Source organism: Melanotaenia boesemani, chromosome 4 (genome assembly GCF_017639745.1).
Source record: "Melanotaenia boesemani isolate fMelBoe1 chromosome 4, fMelBoe1.pri, whole genome shotgun sequence".
Taxonomy (NCBI): Eukaryota; Metazoa; Chordata; class Actinopteri; order Atheriniformes; family Melanotaeniidae; genus Melanotaenia; species Melanotaenia boesemani.
In genome coordinates, this window is record NC_055685.1 from 4649693 (window position 1) to 4668101 (window position 18409).

General features: G+C 40.2%; 2 protein-coding genes across 2 annotated transcripts in view; both read right to left on the reverse strand.

Annotated features, from left to right (window-relative positions):
• kdm2aa (lysine (K)-specific demethylase 2Aa) overlaps positions 1-458 on the reverse strand; it is a 34911-nt gene extending 34453 nt beyond the window's left edge. The window contains exon 1 of the mRNA XM_041984287.1: positions 307-458. Within this exon, the coding sequence (XP_041840221.1) occupies positions 307-312 (6 nt within the window). The 5' untranslated portion in view covers positions 313-458. The remainder of the gene's footprint in view (positions 1-306) is intronic.
• Positions 459-1010: 552 nt separating this feature from the next.
• Positions 1011-15151, reverse strand: zgc:165520 (uncharacterized protein LOC571872 homolog). Its single transcript, XM_041984289.1, has 10 exons — positions 14940-15151; positions 14335-14409; positions 14157-14256; positions 13999-14073; positions 13791-13861; positions 13404-13512; positions 9096-9169; positions 7277-7411; positions 6590-6700; positions 1011-2481 (listed from the first exon to the last, which is right to left on the reverse strand). Exons 1-10 carry the CDS (start codon positions 14967-14969, stop codon positions 2404-2406), a joined length of 858 nt encoding a protein of 285 aa, XP_041840223.1. The 5' UTR covers positions 14970-15151; the 3' UTR covers positions 1011-2403.
• Between the last annotated feature and the right edge of the window lie 3258 nt (positions 15152-18409).

Here is an 18409-nt window from a genome sequence, read left to right on the forward strand (position 1 = left end):
TGATTGGTCCAAAGCAATGTCACTCAACGTGGAAATTGTGTGCTCTGTGATTGGACAAGAGCACCCAATGGACATGTGAAAGAACTGACAAACTACCAATAACGGCACACCCACAAAAAGATCTCACGTCTTATTGGTTGAGCTGCTCAACCGAGACCAATAATTGGATGAACACACAATCAGACAAGAAAGACAGCCAATGGCACAATAAGACACATTATCCACCGCCCCATTACCCAGTAAAAGTAGTAATCAGTCCGAAATTACCAAAATTTGCTTAAAATTAAAGCGATTTACAGCGCTTACCCCCATAATCCCAGAGATCCGACCACTACAGGACACTTGAAGTAATCCGTCAGATGAAAACGGTTCTGCGGGTTGTCGCCTCTCAGATCACAGACACACGCTTTGTACATATACCCCAACAAGGAAGTGTCTACAAATCCATAAATGGAAGTGCACCTTGGAACAGCCACTGCTGATTGGCTGGGAAATGTTAGACGGGTCTTCTGATTGGTGGACGGGGCTCGTCCGTCAAATTGCGTACAGCTCGAGTATGGCGAGCAAGAAGAGTCATGCCTCGGAACGTTAGCTCAGACTGTTGATCTTAAAATTTAAGTTAAAAAACAAAGAACAAAAATGCATAACAGACTCGTTTTATTTTATTTTTTCAACAAATGAACGAAGCTACAAAAGACATAGAAACAACCACGTTGTCTGCTCCCTCCTACACAGCTATAAACAGGTTCATGAGGAAGCAAAAATCACACCATGTGTTTGTCAGACTTCCTAACACACAAAAAATGCTGAATAACAGAGCTGATCCAGTTTTGGTTGGCTGTTTGTCTCTTCTCATTTCCAGTCTGCTTCATTTCAGTCCACAACCAACATTAAATATTATAAATTTTAATTGTTTTAAGATTGAATAATTTATCTTAAAATAAGCTAATGTGTTTTTATAGCTTTCTGTGAGCCCATTAGTCAGTGAGGAACTTATGGAACTTAGGAAATGTAAAAGACTAACAAGGATCATACCAAGATTTAATACAGCTGTCCTGTAAAAAAGATGGGAAGCACACATAGAAATATCAAAAATGAAGTAGATCTTTGTAATGAAAACAAAACTCAAGGAGCTAAAGCAAGCAATAAAAGAGCCTGAAGGCAGGACAGGGTTTATTTCCATTTATCATCTCACACTCAAAATTAAAACCTATTGTTGGGATGTAACCTGTCTATTTTTGCTTTTTCCTCTTGTGAGTTCAACATTAAATCTAAACGAGTTTAACTAGAACATCATTGACTCTGTTTCTTCACAGAAATGAAAACGCGTTTGAATAAAAGGCCCACACACACTCACAGCACATGAAATATCCACAATGTATGAACGCTATGAATTAGATGCAGTTGATAGCATAAGTATTGGCACAGTATGTTTCCATATTATAGGACACACAGACAAATGTACACAAGAAAAACAAAAGCTGTTTCAATACTTACGATACAAACTCCATGAAGTGCTGTGTAGCGGTCTGATACACCACTATCAACTCAGTTTCTTTGTTTGGCTTGTCTTCTTTTTGGTGTGCTGAAGGAAGATCCTGATTATAATTCAGAGTTGTCAGAGCTGTAAGAAGTAAACTCTAGCTGATTTAGAAAAAGCGAACAAACATGGAATTGAGAGTTGATGGAATAGTCTGCTCGGGCAGGTTGGTGGACACATTTCCTGTGCTTTTCCACAGTCTCTGGACAGTGAATTGGGAATATTTTGGTGACCACCCAGCTGGTCAGATGTGCTGCAGATTGAGCGTTGGAGAGTAAATACTCCTACACATATACACCAACATTAACCAACACTGAGCCTAATGCCACACAATTAAACCTAAGTACTGCAGCAGTCATTGTGCTGTAGCAGCAGATGCTGTCTATTGAAACCCACTCTAATATATTTTATACATGCATGAAGCTTTAATGGTCACCCTTTGATTGGTCCGTTGGTTAAGTGATGTTTAAACAAACCACAGTTGGATTATTCTGCAGGAAAAAGTCTTTAATTTTATCTTTAATTCCTTGTTGTCTCTTCTCTCACTTTAAATGACTCTGCAGCTGTCCATGGATGTTGACTTCATCCTATAACTGAAAGAGTTGGATTTGTGTCAAAGCATGTCTTCTGAGACATTTTAGGACAGGAGGGAGGATTTTCTTCAGTTCATTTGAATGATTTTAGAAACAGGGTTATTAAAGTTTTCATGACCTAAACTAAACTAGCTGAGTATGAATGCAGATATGGGCAGCCCTTATTTCTGTGAAGTGAAATGACCTGAGATTGAGTCCACAACCACATGAGAGCACTTCTGTTCGGTCCCATCTGTGGACCCTGCCGATGGGGGCCTCATGCAGTTTCCTCTATTTAATGAAGCTGTAGACAAACGAGCCGAGGATGATGGACAGAATCACACAGCAGCAGAAGATCATCATTTGTTTCTGGAGAAGAGAAAGACGGGAAGAGAGAGGATGTTAAATATGACGACTTTCCTTTCAAATCCAAAGCTGAGTAAGATCCCAGTCAGTAACCCGCTGACCCAGACCAGCTGGCCATTAACATTTAATAAACCTGTGGGTCTAGGGTATTATCAGGATCATTTCACCACCTGTGCTTTGCTTTGTTAGAAGGACCAAGCTGTGCAGTTTCCTTTGACATGTGATGCTTCCTGTTTCCTGTCATTTCAAAGCATATGACATGATGGAATATCTCATTTTCCTTTTCTAAGGTCCTCTGCACAAAATTTACCCCAGGTGTCCTCCATCAGTACAAGCAAGGGACACGTCTTCTGTTGTGTACGCCAACATCATCAAGTGTTTCGGCTTTTTACTCATAATACACACTCTACTGAGTCAGGCCCACCACAGACCGATCAGACCTGGGTGTGAGTCCCTAACTTCTTGAAGCCCAACTAGAGTATTTCCTCCTGGTCCACAATGACCTGAGCAGTCCCCGATATTTCCCTGATGATGTGGTTCAGAACTTAACCACAGTTCTCCAAGTCTTTAAGGAGTTTAAAGGTAGATGTTGCGATGAAGCCGAGGCAGCCAACCTCCGCTGGGTGGACTGTCGCTCTCCAGCCTTGCTGTTCTGTAACGCAGCATTTGCCTCTCACAGGCCTCATCAGTGGCCTCCTCCCATGGTACTGTCAGTTCTACAGAGTAGACAGTATGCATCATGTTGGACCAGAGTACCAGGGCTAGCCTACAGATGGAGGAGACTATTTGCAGGGATGCTGTTAATAATAATAATAATAATAACAATAACAACAACAATAATAATAATAATAAAAATAATAATAACAATAATAATAATAATAATAATAATAACTTTATTTATATGGCACTTTTATAAACAAACATTATAAAGTGCTTCACACAGCAATAAAATGAAGTCAAATAACTTTAAAAACAACACAATAGAAAGAAAAGTGTTGAATAATAATTAACTCAATAAATATAATCAGATAAAATCAGCAAAGCTCTCAGATAAAAGTATGTTCTAAGAAGAAGATTTAAAATGTGACACTGACTCCACTGACCAGATTTCCTCTGGCAGCTCGTTTTGGGGCTTTAGAAGCAAAAGTCACCTCTGGTCTTCAATCGAACCTCTGTGATAAATAAAAATCCTCAGTCAGAGGATCTCAAACTTCTAACAAGCTCATGTTGTAAAAGGTCTGATAAATGGGAGGGCGAAAGGCCACTTTCTGAAACATACAGGGAGCCAAAGAGGCTAAAATGGGAGTACTGTGGTTTAATTTCATGGTTCTGGTAAAAATTCTGGTATCTGAATTGATTATTAGATTTTTAGGTGAGACATGTAAAAAGGCTGTTGCAATAGTTTAGGCTTGAGGAGATAAAAACATATAAAACTGATAAAGCAGGGATCTTAAACTCTGGTCCTCGGGGGGTCACTGTCCAGCAGGTTTTAGATGTTTCCCTCCCCTGAGGACTCATGTTTGAGATCCCTGAATTTCAGACTTATTTTGATGATATTTTCTACCTCATGACTCTGAATAAACCACACAGCGCCCTGAATGAAAGCTTCAGCTCTGCTCTCAAGTTTTCAGCTCAGTCACATGGCAGAAGAAGACGCGTCACTGTGGACGTGGGCACTTCAGACGCAGCATCACCTCTGCTGACCTGCTGCCACCTCCTGCTAATCCCCTGACCCACACAGCCGGTCGTATTAATGGTTTTCACACGACATCACATGCACCTCATCAGGTCAACCAGCAGACCAGAATGGGTTTGGTTGCTCGGATCGTTCAAATCATGAACTGGATCCAGGAAATAATGCACCAAGGATTTTATGAAAGACATAATGAAAGGGTCTAAGTTTTCTTGGAAAATGGTTTGTAAAGCATTTCCTTCACCTTCTGCTGACACTGCAACACTGCGAAATAATCATCACACATTCACAGTTTTTAAGCTTTTTTCCACATAAATCACTTTAAAACTTCTGACTTGCTCAAAAGTACCACACATTAAATAATTTTCAGGATTTTAAACCTTTAAATGCCAGTTTAATTATCTGAATTATTTAATTATTTGTCAAAAAAAATGAAAAAGAAAAGAAATATTTTCCATATAATAAATAATAGAGAGAAGGGACCTTGGTAGTGATTAGAGTCTGTGATGGCAAATATTAAACACTACATTGATTTGATTTCAGTAGTATTTTTTTTTAAAGTTGCATCAGATCTATTGATTTAATTTAATATAACTTTTTGACGTTTTAAATAATTATTATTTAAAGTCAGAATCAGCTGTTTTCCTTACTGTAGGCAGATGGAGGAAATTCTTGCTATGTTATGGAGCAACATGGCCACCAGAGGGCGTCAAGATTGATTGTTTGTGTCTGTGAGTGTTAAAATATTGTTAAATTATTGATTATAGCTTTAATTAAAAATTATTTTCCAAACATATACAAAAAAGAATTTAATAATTGAATTTAAATCTATATTTGTGTCTCAACAGGACACTCTATTTTAAAGTATGTCTCAGTCAAATGAGTATGTGGATGTGTCAGAATTTTCTTCAGCTAAATGAAGATAAAACTAAAATCCTTGTGTTTGGAAACAAAAACGAACATTTAAAAATGAGTGTCCAGCTTCTGTCAGCAATAAAAAACAAAAGACTGAACCAAATCGGCCTTTTTACCACCTGAAGAATATATCTAGAATAAGGAGACTGATGACTCAGCATGATATAGAAAAACATCTTCACCGTCTTTTTTCAGTAGTCATGGAGTTTTTACAGGTCATCAATACATCCACCATCACCACTACCATCATTACCATCATCATCACCACCATCATCATCACCATCATCATCATCATCACCACTACCATCATCATCACCATCATCATCACCACCATCATCATCATCATCACCACTACCATCATTACCATCATCATCACCACCATCATCATCACCATCATCATCATCATCACCACCATCATCATCATCATCACCACTACCATCATTACCATCATCATCACCACCATCATCATCACCATCATCATCATCATCACCACTACCATCATCATCACCATCATCATCACCACCATCATCATCATCATCACCACTACCATCATTACCATCATCATCACCACCATCATCATCACCATCATCATCATCATCACCACTACCATCATCATCACCATCATCATCACCACCATCATCACCACCATCATCATCATCATCACCACTACCATCATTACCATCATCATCACCACCATCATCACCACCATCATCATCATCATCACCACTACCATCATCATCACCATCATCATTACCATCATCATCACCATCATCACCACCACCATCATCATCTCCACCATCAATACTACCACAATCATCATCATCACCACCATCATCATCTCCACCATCGATACTACCACAATCATCACCATCACCATCGCCATCATCACCACCATCATCATCATCATCATCATCATCACCATCATCACCACCATCAATACTACCACAATCATCATCATCACTACCATTATCATCATCATCACCATCATCACCATCATCACCATCATCATCACCATCATCACCACTACCATCAGCATCACCACCATTAATACTATCACTATCACAATCATCATCACCATCACCCCCACTATCATCATCACCATTATCACCATCATCACAATCATCATCATCATCATCATCACCATCACCATCATCACCACCATCATCATCACCACCATCATCACTACCACCATCATCACCACCATCAATACTACCACAATCATCATCATCACTACCATCATCATCATCACCACAATCATCATCACCACCACCATCATCATCACTACCATCATCACCAATATCATAATCATCACCATCATCATTACCACCATTAATACTACCACAATCATCATCACCATTACCACCATCATCATCACTACAATTATCATAATCATTACCACTATCATCATCATCATCATTACTACCATTACCACCATCATTACCCCCATTAATACCATCCTGCTTCTCCTCTCTGATTGGTTCTGTCCTCCTGAGTGCGACTCACCCTGCGGGCCTCCTGCTGGAACTTGGCAGCCTTCTTGGTGTCGGCCACGGCTCTCTCCACGAAGCCTACTGACTGATCCATGTTACTCTCAATCCTGTCAATCATGCCGCCCTAGCGAGGAGAGAACAGCATGGAGATGGATCACATGTGGAGCCTGTTTGTGACCTTCAGTTTCCTGTTTATACTGAGAGCGGTGTGTGTGTGTGTGTGTGTGTGTGTGTGTGTGTGTGTGTGTGTGTGTGTGTGTGTGTGTGTGTGTGTGTTCTTTCAGCTAATGAAAGTCGACCGGTTATTGAAGGAACAGGGGAAACGTCACAGCTTTCATTCCTGATGCCGCTCAAAGAAAGGTGTGAACGTGGGCTCACATCTGTTTCATAATATAACAACAAAATGCAAAACTGAAACCTGAGTTAAGTGCAGCACACAGTGATGTAGATGAATATTTTCCGCCATTTTTCCAGTAAATTAATTTAAATGAAATGAAATGTAAATGATAATGGTACTATACAAATAAATATTTATTAAACAGAACTCTGCTTCATGAAAGGTGTGTATCGGCTAAACAGTTAGTATAATGGCAATAACAGGATTTATTTTAAACAAATCAGGCTGTAACAGCGGGGATATAACAAAGAGATTTGGTGCTTGTCGCTACATAGTCCTCAGGTGTTATGGTTGTGTGTGTACCTGGTTCTCAACCAGCATGGCGATATCAACAAACATGTCATGGAGCTCTTTGATGCTGCTTTCCAGCCTCATGATGTCTTTATGGCGAGCTTCAATCTCATTGAGGGCCTGCTGGTTGATCTTAGACTCTGTGATCTAACAAATGGAAAACAGATGAAGACATGAGAAAAGGTCGGAGTGAAAATGAAGAAAAATTCCTGATATTTTTCAGAAAATAATAAAACCTCCCTACATCCTCTCCAGCCACCTGTAACCGGCAGGCAGCAGGTCTTCCACCCATGTCTGTGGTAGCTACCCACCATCTCAGCATATATGGCTCATATTGTAATGAGCTGAAGTAACTGAAGTTTTCCCATAAGCTGCCAGTCACTGGGTGCTGTTAGGAGACCTGCTGGAGCCTTTTCATGTTCATGAATACTTTTATTTGTTAGAGTCTATCAACAAAAACATTCATCTCAGAGGAGAGAAGATGGATTATACCAGATTTAGCCAAGACTAATTTCAATCTGGAGTCTCAGGACAGGTAAACAAATAAATACAGTTGAATGGCAAAAGTGCAAATATAATTAAACATATAACATCCCACATAAAAGTCATAACTATAAAAACTTTGTTCATAAACACACTCCTCTATTTAAGTTCCTATCACATTGTTTTATTAACAGCATTTAAAATCTAATTGTTATAAACTAATAATAAATTAAATTAGAATCATGTGATTTGGCCATCTCTCCAGCCTGATGAAGTGGGTAATCTGGATGTTTTCCGCTGTTCGGTGCAGCCACTGGATGAGTAGATAAACCAGGTGATTGTAGGGGGACCTGGCTGAGGCAATATCGACGGCAGTCCTCTCCCAGAGCCTCCGGGCAGCAGCTGAGGATGTGGCAGCTCCAGACCAGAAGTCTGAGTCCCGGAGATAAGGTCAAGCAGTGAAGACTCACTGGCCCTGGGAGCACATTATACATAGACTGGACCAGAAACTTGATATGTTCAATTTTGTCTCATCAGAACTTGGCCCCAGCATGTCCAGCCTCCCTGGAGGGGATCTGGTGATATGCCATGTTGTTCTCACTTCCTGTTGGACCAGCTGTTACCGAGAACCACCTCCACCAGCACTATTGGACTATCGGGTAGATCCACCCACCTGCAGAGGAACTTGCTGATCTTCCACAACAACAGGGGGATTTTGTACACTTGAAGGGGCCATATGTAAATCCAGGACTTGAACTTTTATGGATTATATGTCCCTGAGCAAGCTGTTGAAGACCGTTCCCAGGCTGTTTACTGGTTTACAAACATTTGATGTTTCCTGCTGAAAAACGTGTTCTGTGTGTCAATATGTATCTAGTTTTGTTAAAAAGTTTTAGCTTATTCTTATTTAAATGTAAACTTTCAACAAACACAACAAGCACGCTCCCTGGTGGGAGGGGAGTGGTGGCGCAGTGGTTGCAGGGGTCGGTCTGGAAGTGAACCATGTGGGCCCTTGAGCAAGGCCCTTAATCCCCCTAGGCACCGAAACATGGCACCCTACGCATCTCTATCAAATCTAGACATGGAGAGGATGAATTCCCAATCAGGATTAATAAAGTTACAATTATTGTTCATTATTATTTCAAACTGACAAGGGTGATGCTTGTTGGTGTTTTTGCTCATAAAGAGGAAGGTGTCCTCCTCATCACCTCCTGATGAATCTGGACTTCAATGATCATTAAAAAAACAGTCACAGATTTATTTTCCATAATGAACCAGTCTACGATGGACAGTTTTTTATGTGTTTATGTATTTTGTGTCCATTCTGTGTGCATATGGTAAGTCTCACCCCAGCAGTGAACACGGCAGAATTTCCTCCCTCCAGCATCTCCTCCAGCTCCTCATCAGTTGTTGCTTTTCCAGCTGTGGAGGATGTGCACAATAGTTATTGAGGAGTTGAAAATAAACAGATTTTTGTGAACACGGTATTACAGTGTGTATCACTTTAAACTAAAACACGTTTGTTTCAAACCGCATTTCCAGAGAAGCTGGGATTTTGTGTAAAATAAAACCAGAATCCAGTGATTTCCAAATCTCATCAACTCACATTTTATTCTCAGTAGAACATAAACAACATGTCAGAGGTTGAAACTGAAACATTTTCAGAGAAAATATGAGCTCATTCTGAATCTGATGGCAGCAACACGTCTGTAAAAAGACTGAACAGGAGCAACAAAAGGCTGGAAAAATAACTGATACAAATAAAAAACAACTGGAGGAGCATTTGACAACTAACCAGGTTAAATGTCAACAGGTCAGTAACATGACTGGGTATAAAAGAAGTATTTGCGAGAGGCAGAGTCTTTCAGATGGAAAGATGGACAGAGCTTCACCAATCTGAGACAAACTGTCAAAAAGCTGTGGAACAATTTGAGAAAAAGAATTTGAATATCCCCCATCTACAGTAAAAAATATCATCCACAGATTCAGAGAATCAGAAGGAATCTCTGTGGGGGGTGGGACAAGGCTGTCAAAACTGGATGCTGGTGATCTAGGGGGTCTCAGGCAGCACTGCATTAAAAGCAGACATGATTATCTGCTGTAAACCACTGCATGGACTCAGGAAGACTTCCAGACATCACTGAACACAGTTCACCATGAAATCCACAAATGCAGGTTAAAGCTCCATCATGCAAAGAAGAAGCCAGATGTGAACAGGATCCAGAAATGCCGAAATCTTCTCTGGACCAAAGCTCACTTGAAATGGTCTGAAGCAAAAAGGAAAACTGTTGAAAAAGTAAACTAGTTTCTGGAAAGTAGGGCCAGTGTGTCTTGCAGACTAAAGAGGAGAGGGGGCTTCCAGCTTGTTATCAGTGGACAGGTGAAAAGCTGCATCCCTGGTGGTATGGGGGCTGGATTAGTGCCTATGGTGTGGGCAGCTTCGACATCTGTGAAGCTCCATCAATGCTGAAAAGAACATGGAGGTTTTAGAGCAACATCTGCTCCCATCCAGACAACATCTCTTTCAGGAAAGGCCTTGCAGATTTCAGCAAGACCACATCCACATCCTGCATCCATCACAGCAGCATGGCTTCACAGGAGAAGAGTCCGGCTGCTGAACTAGCCTGCCTGCAGTCCAGACCTTTCACCAATACACAACATCTGGAGCATCACGGAAGCAGAAATCCAGCAACCAAGGTCCAGGACTGTAGAGCAGCTAGAATCCTGCATCAGACCAGAATGGGACAACATTCCTCTCCTGAAACTCCAGCAACTGGTCTCCTCAATTCCCAGACGTTTCCAGACAGTTGTTAACAGAAGAAGGGATGCTGTACCACGCTGAACCCTGGAACTACTTTTTACACCATGCTAAACATCACCCTGGAACTACTTTTTTACACCATGCTGAACATAACCCTGAAACTACTTTTTACACCATGCTGAACGTCACCATTGAACTACTTTTTACACCCTAGAACTACTTTTTACAGCGTGCTGAACCTCACCATGGAACTACTTTTTACACCCTGGAACTACTTTTTACACCATGCTGAACATCACCCTGGAACTACTTTTTACACCACGCTGAACGTCACCCTGGAACTACTTTTTACACTACACTGAACATCACCCTGGAACTACTTTTTACACCATGCTGACCCTCACCATGGAACTACTTTTTACACCATGGAACTACTTTTTACAGTGTGCTGAACATCACCATGGAACTACTTTTTACACCGTGCTGAACATCACCCTGAAACTACTTTTTACACCACGCTGAAAGTCACCCTGGAACTACTTTTTACACTACACTGAACATCACCCTGGAACTACTTTTTACACCATGCTGAACCTCACCCTGGAACTACTTTTTACACCCTGGAACTACTTTTTACAGTGTGCTGAACATCACCCTGGAACTACTTTTTACACCACGCTGAACATCACCCTAGAACTACTTTTTACACCACGCTGAAAGTCACCCTGGAACTACTTTTTACACCGTGCTGAACATCACCCTGGAACTACTTTTTACACCACGCTGAACATCACTCTGGAACTACATTTTACACCGAGCTGAACGTCACCCTGGAACTACTTTTTACACCACGCTGAACGTCACCCTGGAACTACTTTTTACACCACACTGAACGTCACTCTGGAACTACTTTTTACACCACACTGAACGTCACTCTGGAACTACTTTTTACACCACGCTGAACGTCACCCTGGAACTACTATTTTCTGACGTGTTGCTGCCATCAGATTCAAAATGAGCTTCTACATATCTTCATGTTCTTCTGGGAATAAAATATCATTTTATGAGATTTGGAAATCATTGATTTCTGGTTTTATTTACATTTTACATCCCACCTTTTATGGGATAGAGGTTTCAAAATAAAATCACCTATGATCGTCTTTCCTTACATTCAGTAGACTTCTTTGTGAAAAGTGATGGTTTATAATCCAGTGGGACGACAGTTCCTGCTACATTGATATTAGTGAATTATGTATTTCAAAAATATCTGACAATGAAATGTGCTGATAAAATGATCGTCTGCATCAAGCTGCATCTGTTAGACTGACTGCTAATAATTTAAGTTCCACGTCAGGCTGTACTATGATCACATCGTCTTCTGTCAATCTAGAGAAGTGTTGGTCAAACTTCTTTCAGCAGTGCAAGTGGAAACAGTTTGGAAGTTAAAATCACAACAATTAATCGTTTTTGAAATGATCATCCCCTTTAGAATACTAGAGAGCACACAAAGCATGTATGAGATTCAGAAATATTAAATATCCTTAGAAAAATAAAAGCCTTTCAATCCATCAATTAATCAAACTATTTATAAAACACTTTTCGTGCAAAACAAATTGCAACAGTGTTTCACATTAGAAAAAAACAAACAAACAAAAAAAAAACTACAGTATCTTAACCCATCAAGATATTCAGAGCAAAAACTAGTCACACATACAGTACACACACAGGCATGACATATAGCCACACACACATGTAACATCATACACGCACGTGTTGTCCTCACCCTCACAAACAGCACTGGGGACACTACAACACTGGCACCTCAAATAACAATCACAAAATATTATAAAAACCAAATTTAACGAGAGAAATAAATGCAATTTAAACATCAACATGAATATTAAAAAATATCTAATTAATTACTTTACAATGGTAAGTCTTTAGTTTTGTTTTAATTAGATAATAGTTTTATATCTTGTAACACTGCTGAGCCTTTGAGTTTCACAGCAAGTCAGATAAATGACCAGGATTCAGTAAAAGGTGGAATCTACTCGGCTCTCCCTGTTGTCCTGTTGTCCAGATGTTCATGCTCACATCATCGCACCATTGCTTTTCATAGTGAGAGAATCATCTGTTTAACCGGTTGAGGGTTACTCATGTAATGTGAGTAACCTGATTTCAATTAAACAATCAATTTAATTACAAAAAGAATCATTACCCGCAAAATAAACACAAGCAGATGTTGATATACACTGATTTTTTTTTATTTATTTATTTATTTTTTATTATATTCCGGCTACACTTTTACTGAAGGTCACAAGGGACACAACAACAGAGGTGACGTCAACTAAAAAAACAATGTAATTGCTCATAAACAGAAAAAATGCAAACAATGAGTTTTTCACTGTATTATTATAGCAGATTGTGATGGCAGTCACGCAGCCTCTGTACGTCAAAACCTTGTGGACCCCTTGTGGTCTTTGGAGACCCCAGGTTGGGAAGGACTTGCTTAGAGCAGGGACGGGCAACTCGGGTCCTTGAAGGCTACAGTCCTGCAGGTTTTAGAAGTTTCTCTGCTCCAACAAATTTATTTCAAATGAAATGCCAAGCATGTTGACCTATTAATCTGATTCAGCTGTACTGCAGCAGGAAACAACCAAAACCTGCAGGACTGTGACTTTTCCCTAGAGCAGTGGTGGGGATCCTTGGCCCTCATTCTGCAAGTTTTAGAAGTTTCCCTGCTCCAACATACCTGATTCAAACAAATGAATTATTGTGCAGAACTTGATAGGCTATTAAATCCATTTGATTTGAATCAGGTGTGTTGAGCAGGAAAACATCTAAAACCTGCAGTACCCTTGAGGACTGACTTTACACAGCGCATCAGTAACTCACTGATCTCCAGCTGGCGGGCGATTCGTCCTTTGCTCTTGTCTCTGAAGTCAACCTGAGCCTCGTTGTATTTTGTCATCACCTCCACAAACTTCTTGGCCAGAATTGCATGCTGCAGGAGACAAAATTACACATGCTTAGACTTTTTTTTTTCAATTCTGTTTAATAAATGTTGTTTAGCACTTTTAGTTTCCTTTAGGAAAGGATGTCTGTTTGTTTTGAGAAAAAACAGCATGTGCTGCATAGTTTTCGGATTCTTATGCATCATATAGAAGAGTGTGATCTCTGTCACCTGCAGGTTGAAGCTGTCAGCTTCAGAGCTTTAATGTGAGATTATATGTCGGTATATGAAGGAAATATGAGCTGAATGAATCACTTTGCATCTCTGACCTGTGACTTCCGTATCCTGAGGTCAGCTGAGGCCCTCTCATCTTTATTTGACTCCAGCTGCCGCTCAATACCTGGTACACACACAGAAATAAACAGGACCATAAACGCAGCATGAACCGTGGTAGAGGGCTGGATTAGAGCTTTCTGGTCTGTTACGGCTTATGACACCATCAGCTGACATTTTCACTAAAGAAGAAAAAATACTGACTCTTGAGTTTGTTTCTGCCGTTGTTGGCGGACTTTTTGATCTCGTTGGTGAGAGCTTCAACGTCATCCTGTGTTTCTGAAACAGAGAGTGGAAATCAGCAAACAGGAGGAGCTAAAAAATCCATGCAGGACATTCGTGTGAGTCAGTGGCAGTGTTACTCTGGTCAGGTGTGGGGGCCGACAAGATGGAGGAGTAGAGTTTCTTTATTTCTGTCACGCTCTCATCAATCTTGTCGATGCTGGTACGGATATCCTCAATCTGAACACACACACACACGGTCAGAAACATATCTTTGTGTCTTCTGAAAAGCACAGTGACGCAGACAGAAGGAAACACCTGAGCAAAGAAATCGTCCATGAAGGCTTCATTCTCCACAGGAACCTCAATGTCGTCTCCTCCGGCGTCGCTCTTCTGTTAAAAACACACATTCAAAAACACAAGTGATGGACTAGAACAAACACAGGACAGAAAAATCACTGTTTCATTCAATAAAATGGCCCTGAATTGGCCCTCAGTTCTGGATCTTTATGATGAAGCTTCATCTGACTGAAAACCATCATTTCTGTGAAAGTGTGTGTGTATCACATAAAGCCTTTATCAAGTTAAATGAATATATAACCATCTGTAATCCTAAAACCCCACAATAATCTCCTTTAACTACCAGCTAATGGTAGTAATTTTAGGATTAATTAATCCATTTGTTCTGTTTTTTGTAATAACATAGAAGTTCATTAAGAGCGTTCAGATTTTTTAAATTAGCATCAAACACTGCTGTTCAGTTAGCATGAGTGAAATTAATCTTTCATATTTGTAATAGTTTAAGCCAAATCTGCAGCCTGACTGATCAGAATGATTACAGCAGGTACGAAGGCCCATGTAGTCAACAGGTGCTCCACAGAAAAGCCCAAACCTGACAGATAAACCAGCAGTAAGAGATCTACCTCCTTCAGCTGTGCCAGTCGGTCCTTCATTTTTTAAGTTCAGTAAAAATAGAAACAGAAAAGGAGAAAAATCCAGTGAAATCCAACTGTGCAGGTCTCGGTTTAGCAGTGCTTCCCGTAGCATACAGTCTTTAAGATGGCTTCCAGGTGAAGTCAGTGGAGATGATTAGCTGCTAATTATCCTGCAGAATGGACCATAAGATGGTTGCTGGAATCAGACAAAGATCCAGAGACAGAGGTGAGCTCATATGAGGAATAATTCACCACTTTACAGGAACCAAACAGGTTGTTTCCCTCTGAGACAAGCTGTGGTCAACCTACCTTGACTACCAACTAAGCCTCTATCCTCTAAGACCGGATTAGGACAGCAGTGTTCAGATAAACCTCTCTCTGCTGCCCCCCCACACCCCCTCCACCCCTCCAGAAAACACTGCCCAGCAAATCAAAGCTGACAACTGGGCCCTGATGACATATAGACCCATTTACACACATGTAGACAGAACCAGTTCAAACCAAAACTTCCTCCTTCCCATAGCCAGGCAATTATTTTTATTAATTGGCTTGTAACAAAGTTCTGATAAATTGGACTAATGTGGACCATAAAATAGATTTGTTTTAATTGGATAATTGGACTACGGTGAATTGAATGGGACTGTAGCTGTAAACAAGCCTACTATAAGCCCTGTCGTGGTATGAGTGTGTGTGTGAATGGGTGGATGTGATATGTAGTGTAAAACGCTTTGAGGGGTCAAACCTGACTGGAAAAGCACTATATAAGTACAAGTCCATTTAAAACATGTTTAGAGATTTTATTTATATCCCAATCCTTATTAATACAAAATTCTCACATTTCCTTTTGGATCAGACAAGTATTTATTTATCTATCATTGTCTTACCAAAACCACACTGATTATCAATAACCACAATATACATCACATACATATCATAATGAAATTGTGCAGTAATAATAATAATTTAATGACAACCATCATAATAATGACAGTAATACCAATATATAATAATAGCAGTAGTAACTTTTCAATCCAACTGAGAGGGGTGGTTTAGACCTTTTCACGACCGGATCAGTAGGAAAAAATAATCACGTCTACACTTATTCCAGTCATTTTGTGGTGGATGTTGTTTCTGGACATGCTTTAACCACGTGGAGGTTACGTGACGAAATTAATTTCAGGGAAGACTTGAACAATGGTGGCAGCAAAACAAAACTTGACTGTGGTGGAAACAACGTTGTTGTTAGACACTGAAAGAGTTTAACATTGCTGTGAGACGTCAAAAGGTTCAAAATAATAATTTAAAAAAACATTTCTTCAGGTAGCACTGCGCATGTCAAAAGCGTTACAATCGTATTAAATCCGTCCATCATGCAAATACAACTGATGGGACCACTTTATCTAGCGTCCATGTAAACAGGTCAGCAGAATTCTCTGATCAGATTGATTTCGATTGGATATTTGTCTATGTAAACGTAGCTAATGATAATAAAAGAAAAATCATAGTCATTACCATATTCCCTGTCATTTAATGATAACTAGGTAATACTATATATACCAAACACCATGTTATACTTATGGAAGCATTGAGCTGTCACCAAAATAAAAAAGGAACCTTATCACGTTGTAATGTGATAGTTTTATTGTAAAAATGTGAAACCATAGACTGTATATAAAAGATGGACGGAGCCTCCATGACGTCACCCGTAGGTTTTTAAAGAGCTCATTGGGCGGTTCCAACTGTCGCCATCTTGGCTACGTCATGCATGTCGTCATTCCCAGAAAATCAAAAAATGGGCAAAGAGGTAGAGCTTAGAGGGGTACTGTGAAGGTGGGGGTGGATGGTTGACACCCATCAAACTCCGAGCTGCCTGTAGCTAAGAGCTAACTCGGAGCTAACTGAGCTAACCTGGAGCTAACAGTAGCTAACCAGCTTGCGGAGGTAGGCAGGCTAAAGCTAAGGTGTGCTGTTAGCCGGCTAAAAACTGCGGTTGTGCTGCACTCTTCCCTCATTGCCATGGATATTGGATACCTGTCAATTTCAAGATTAAATAACATCTAAACGGATGAGTTAGAAAAAAATTAAGGCTTAAGTGGGTGGTAATGGCCACGTGTTGGCTTCGCCCCTTGGCCTTATTAGGTGAAGATCTCCCAGTCTCAGCAGAAATGGCTCATTGTGAGGTTTTTAACTGAGGTTTAACAAGCTCTTTTTGGTGTGAATGTGTATATTAGTGTATATTTTCGCCGCCTCCTTGACTCTTTCCTACTTCACTGGATTTCTACCGCTCATTGAAAGGTCCTATCAATGACTCCGAGCTGATGAAGGAGAAACTCCTTCTCTGCATTTCTGAGCTTGCTGAACAGATCATATCTCCTCTACCTGGTCAGATTTGGCGCCCATACCAGCAACTGAACAAAGGGCTGGAGACAAACCACATTCCTGCAGTTATGCTTGGCTGCACTGACACCAGACACAGGACTGAGGCTCCTCCTATATGATGCAGCTGCAGACAGAGGTGTTAGTTGCATTATCTGCTTTCATGAGACACTGGGTGGAGCATCTGCAGAAGGAAAACTGCTTTCCAAACAGGACATGCCATCCTAAGCATGCAGAGCAGCCCTAATTGAGGAGTCCCACTGGTGTTATGTTCACTGACCCTCGCTCTGTAGGAGCCTGCAGAACAAATAAACCTGACGTTTATTTCACTTCTTTTCTACTCTTTTTCAATTGTATGTCGACTGTGGGCAGAAACCTTCTCTTTGAAAACATTCAATAAAATTACTTCCCATAAACTGGTTATCCCAAGGAACTAAATGATTTAAAAGCCAAAGGGGAAATCCATTTTGAGTTGTTGTGTTCAGCCGCTGACACTTGTGTGTTGTATGTGTTTACCATTTTCTACCACAAGTGCATCCCAATGCAAATGTGTTTGTAAGTAGTGTCCAACGAGGTGAAACATGCTTTAGCGTTTTGGTTTGATACCTGTGTTTAGGCTTCTGACAGTTTAGCTTTTAATAGAGTTTAATGTTTTAGCAAATGAGAAACAAGTTGTTGAAACAAATTTAGCTTAATCTGAATCTGAAAAACTAAACATGTGCATTCATTCTGGGTGTGCAACACCTTCATCATGAAAATGATGGTGATGGTGGTGATGACTATGATGATGATGATAATGATGATGAAGATGACATGGACGATTACGGTGGTGGTGTTGATGACAAAGACCATGCCTATGATGATGATTTTGATGATTTTGATGATGATGAATATGATGATGATGATGACATTCATGATGGTGACTTTGGTGATGATGATGAAGATGGGGATGGAGTAGAGAAGTAAAAGATGATAAAGATGGTGATGATCATTATGAAGGTAATAATGATGACGAAGATGATGATGCTGATGTAGAAGAATAAAAAGATTAAGATCAAAACAGCGACATTGAAGACGATAAT

Bases quoted from the DNA above. Each gene is read 5' to 3' on its own strand.
- zgc:165520 (XM_041984289.1), bottom strand. From the start codon at position 14,969: ATGAAGGACCGACTGGCACAGCTGAAGGAG. The intron at 14,410-14,939 runs GTAGATCTCTTA...TGTTTTTAACAG, and splicing joins GACTGGCACAGCTGAAGGAG to AAGAGCGACGCCGGAGGAGA. The intron at 14,257-14,334 runs GTGTTTCCTTCT...GTGTGTGTTCAG, and splicing joins TGGACGATTTCTTTGCTCAG to ATTGAGGATATCCGTACCAG.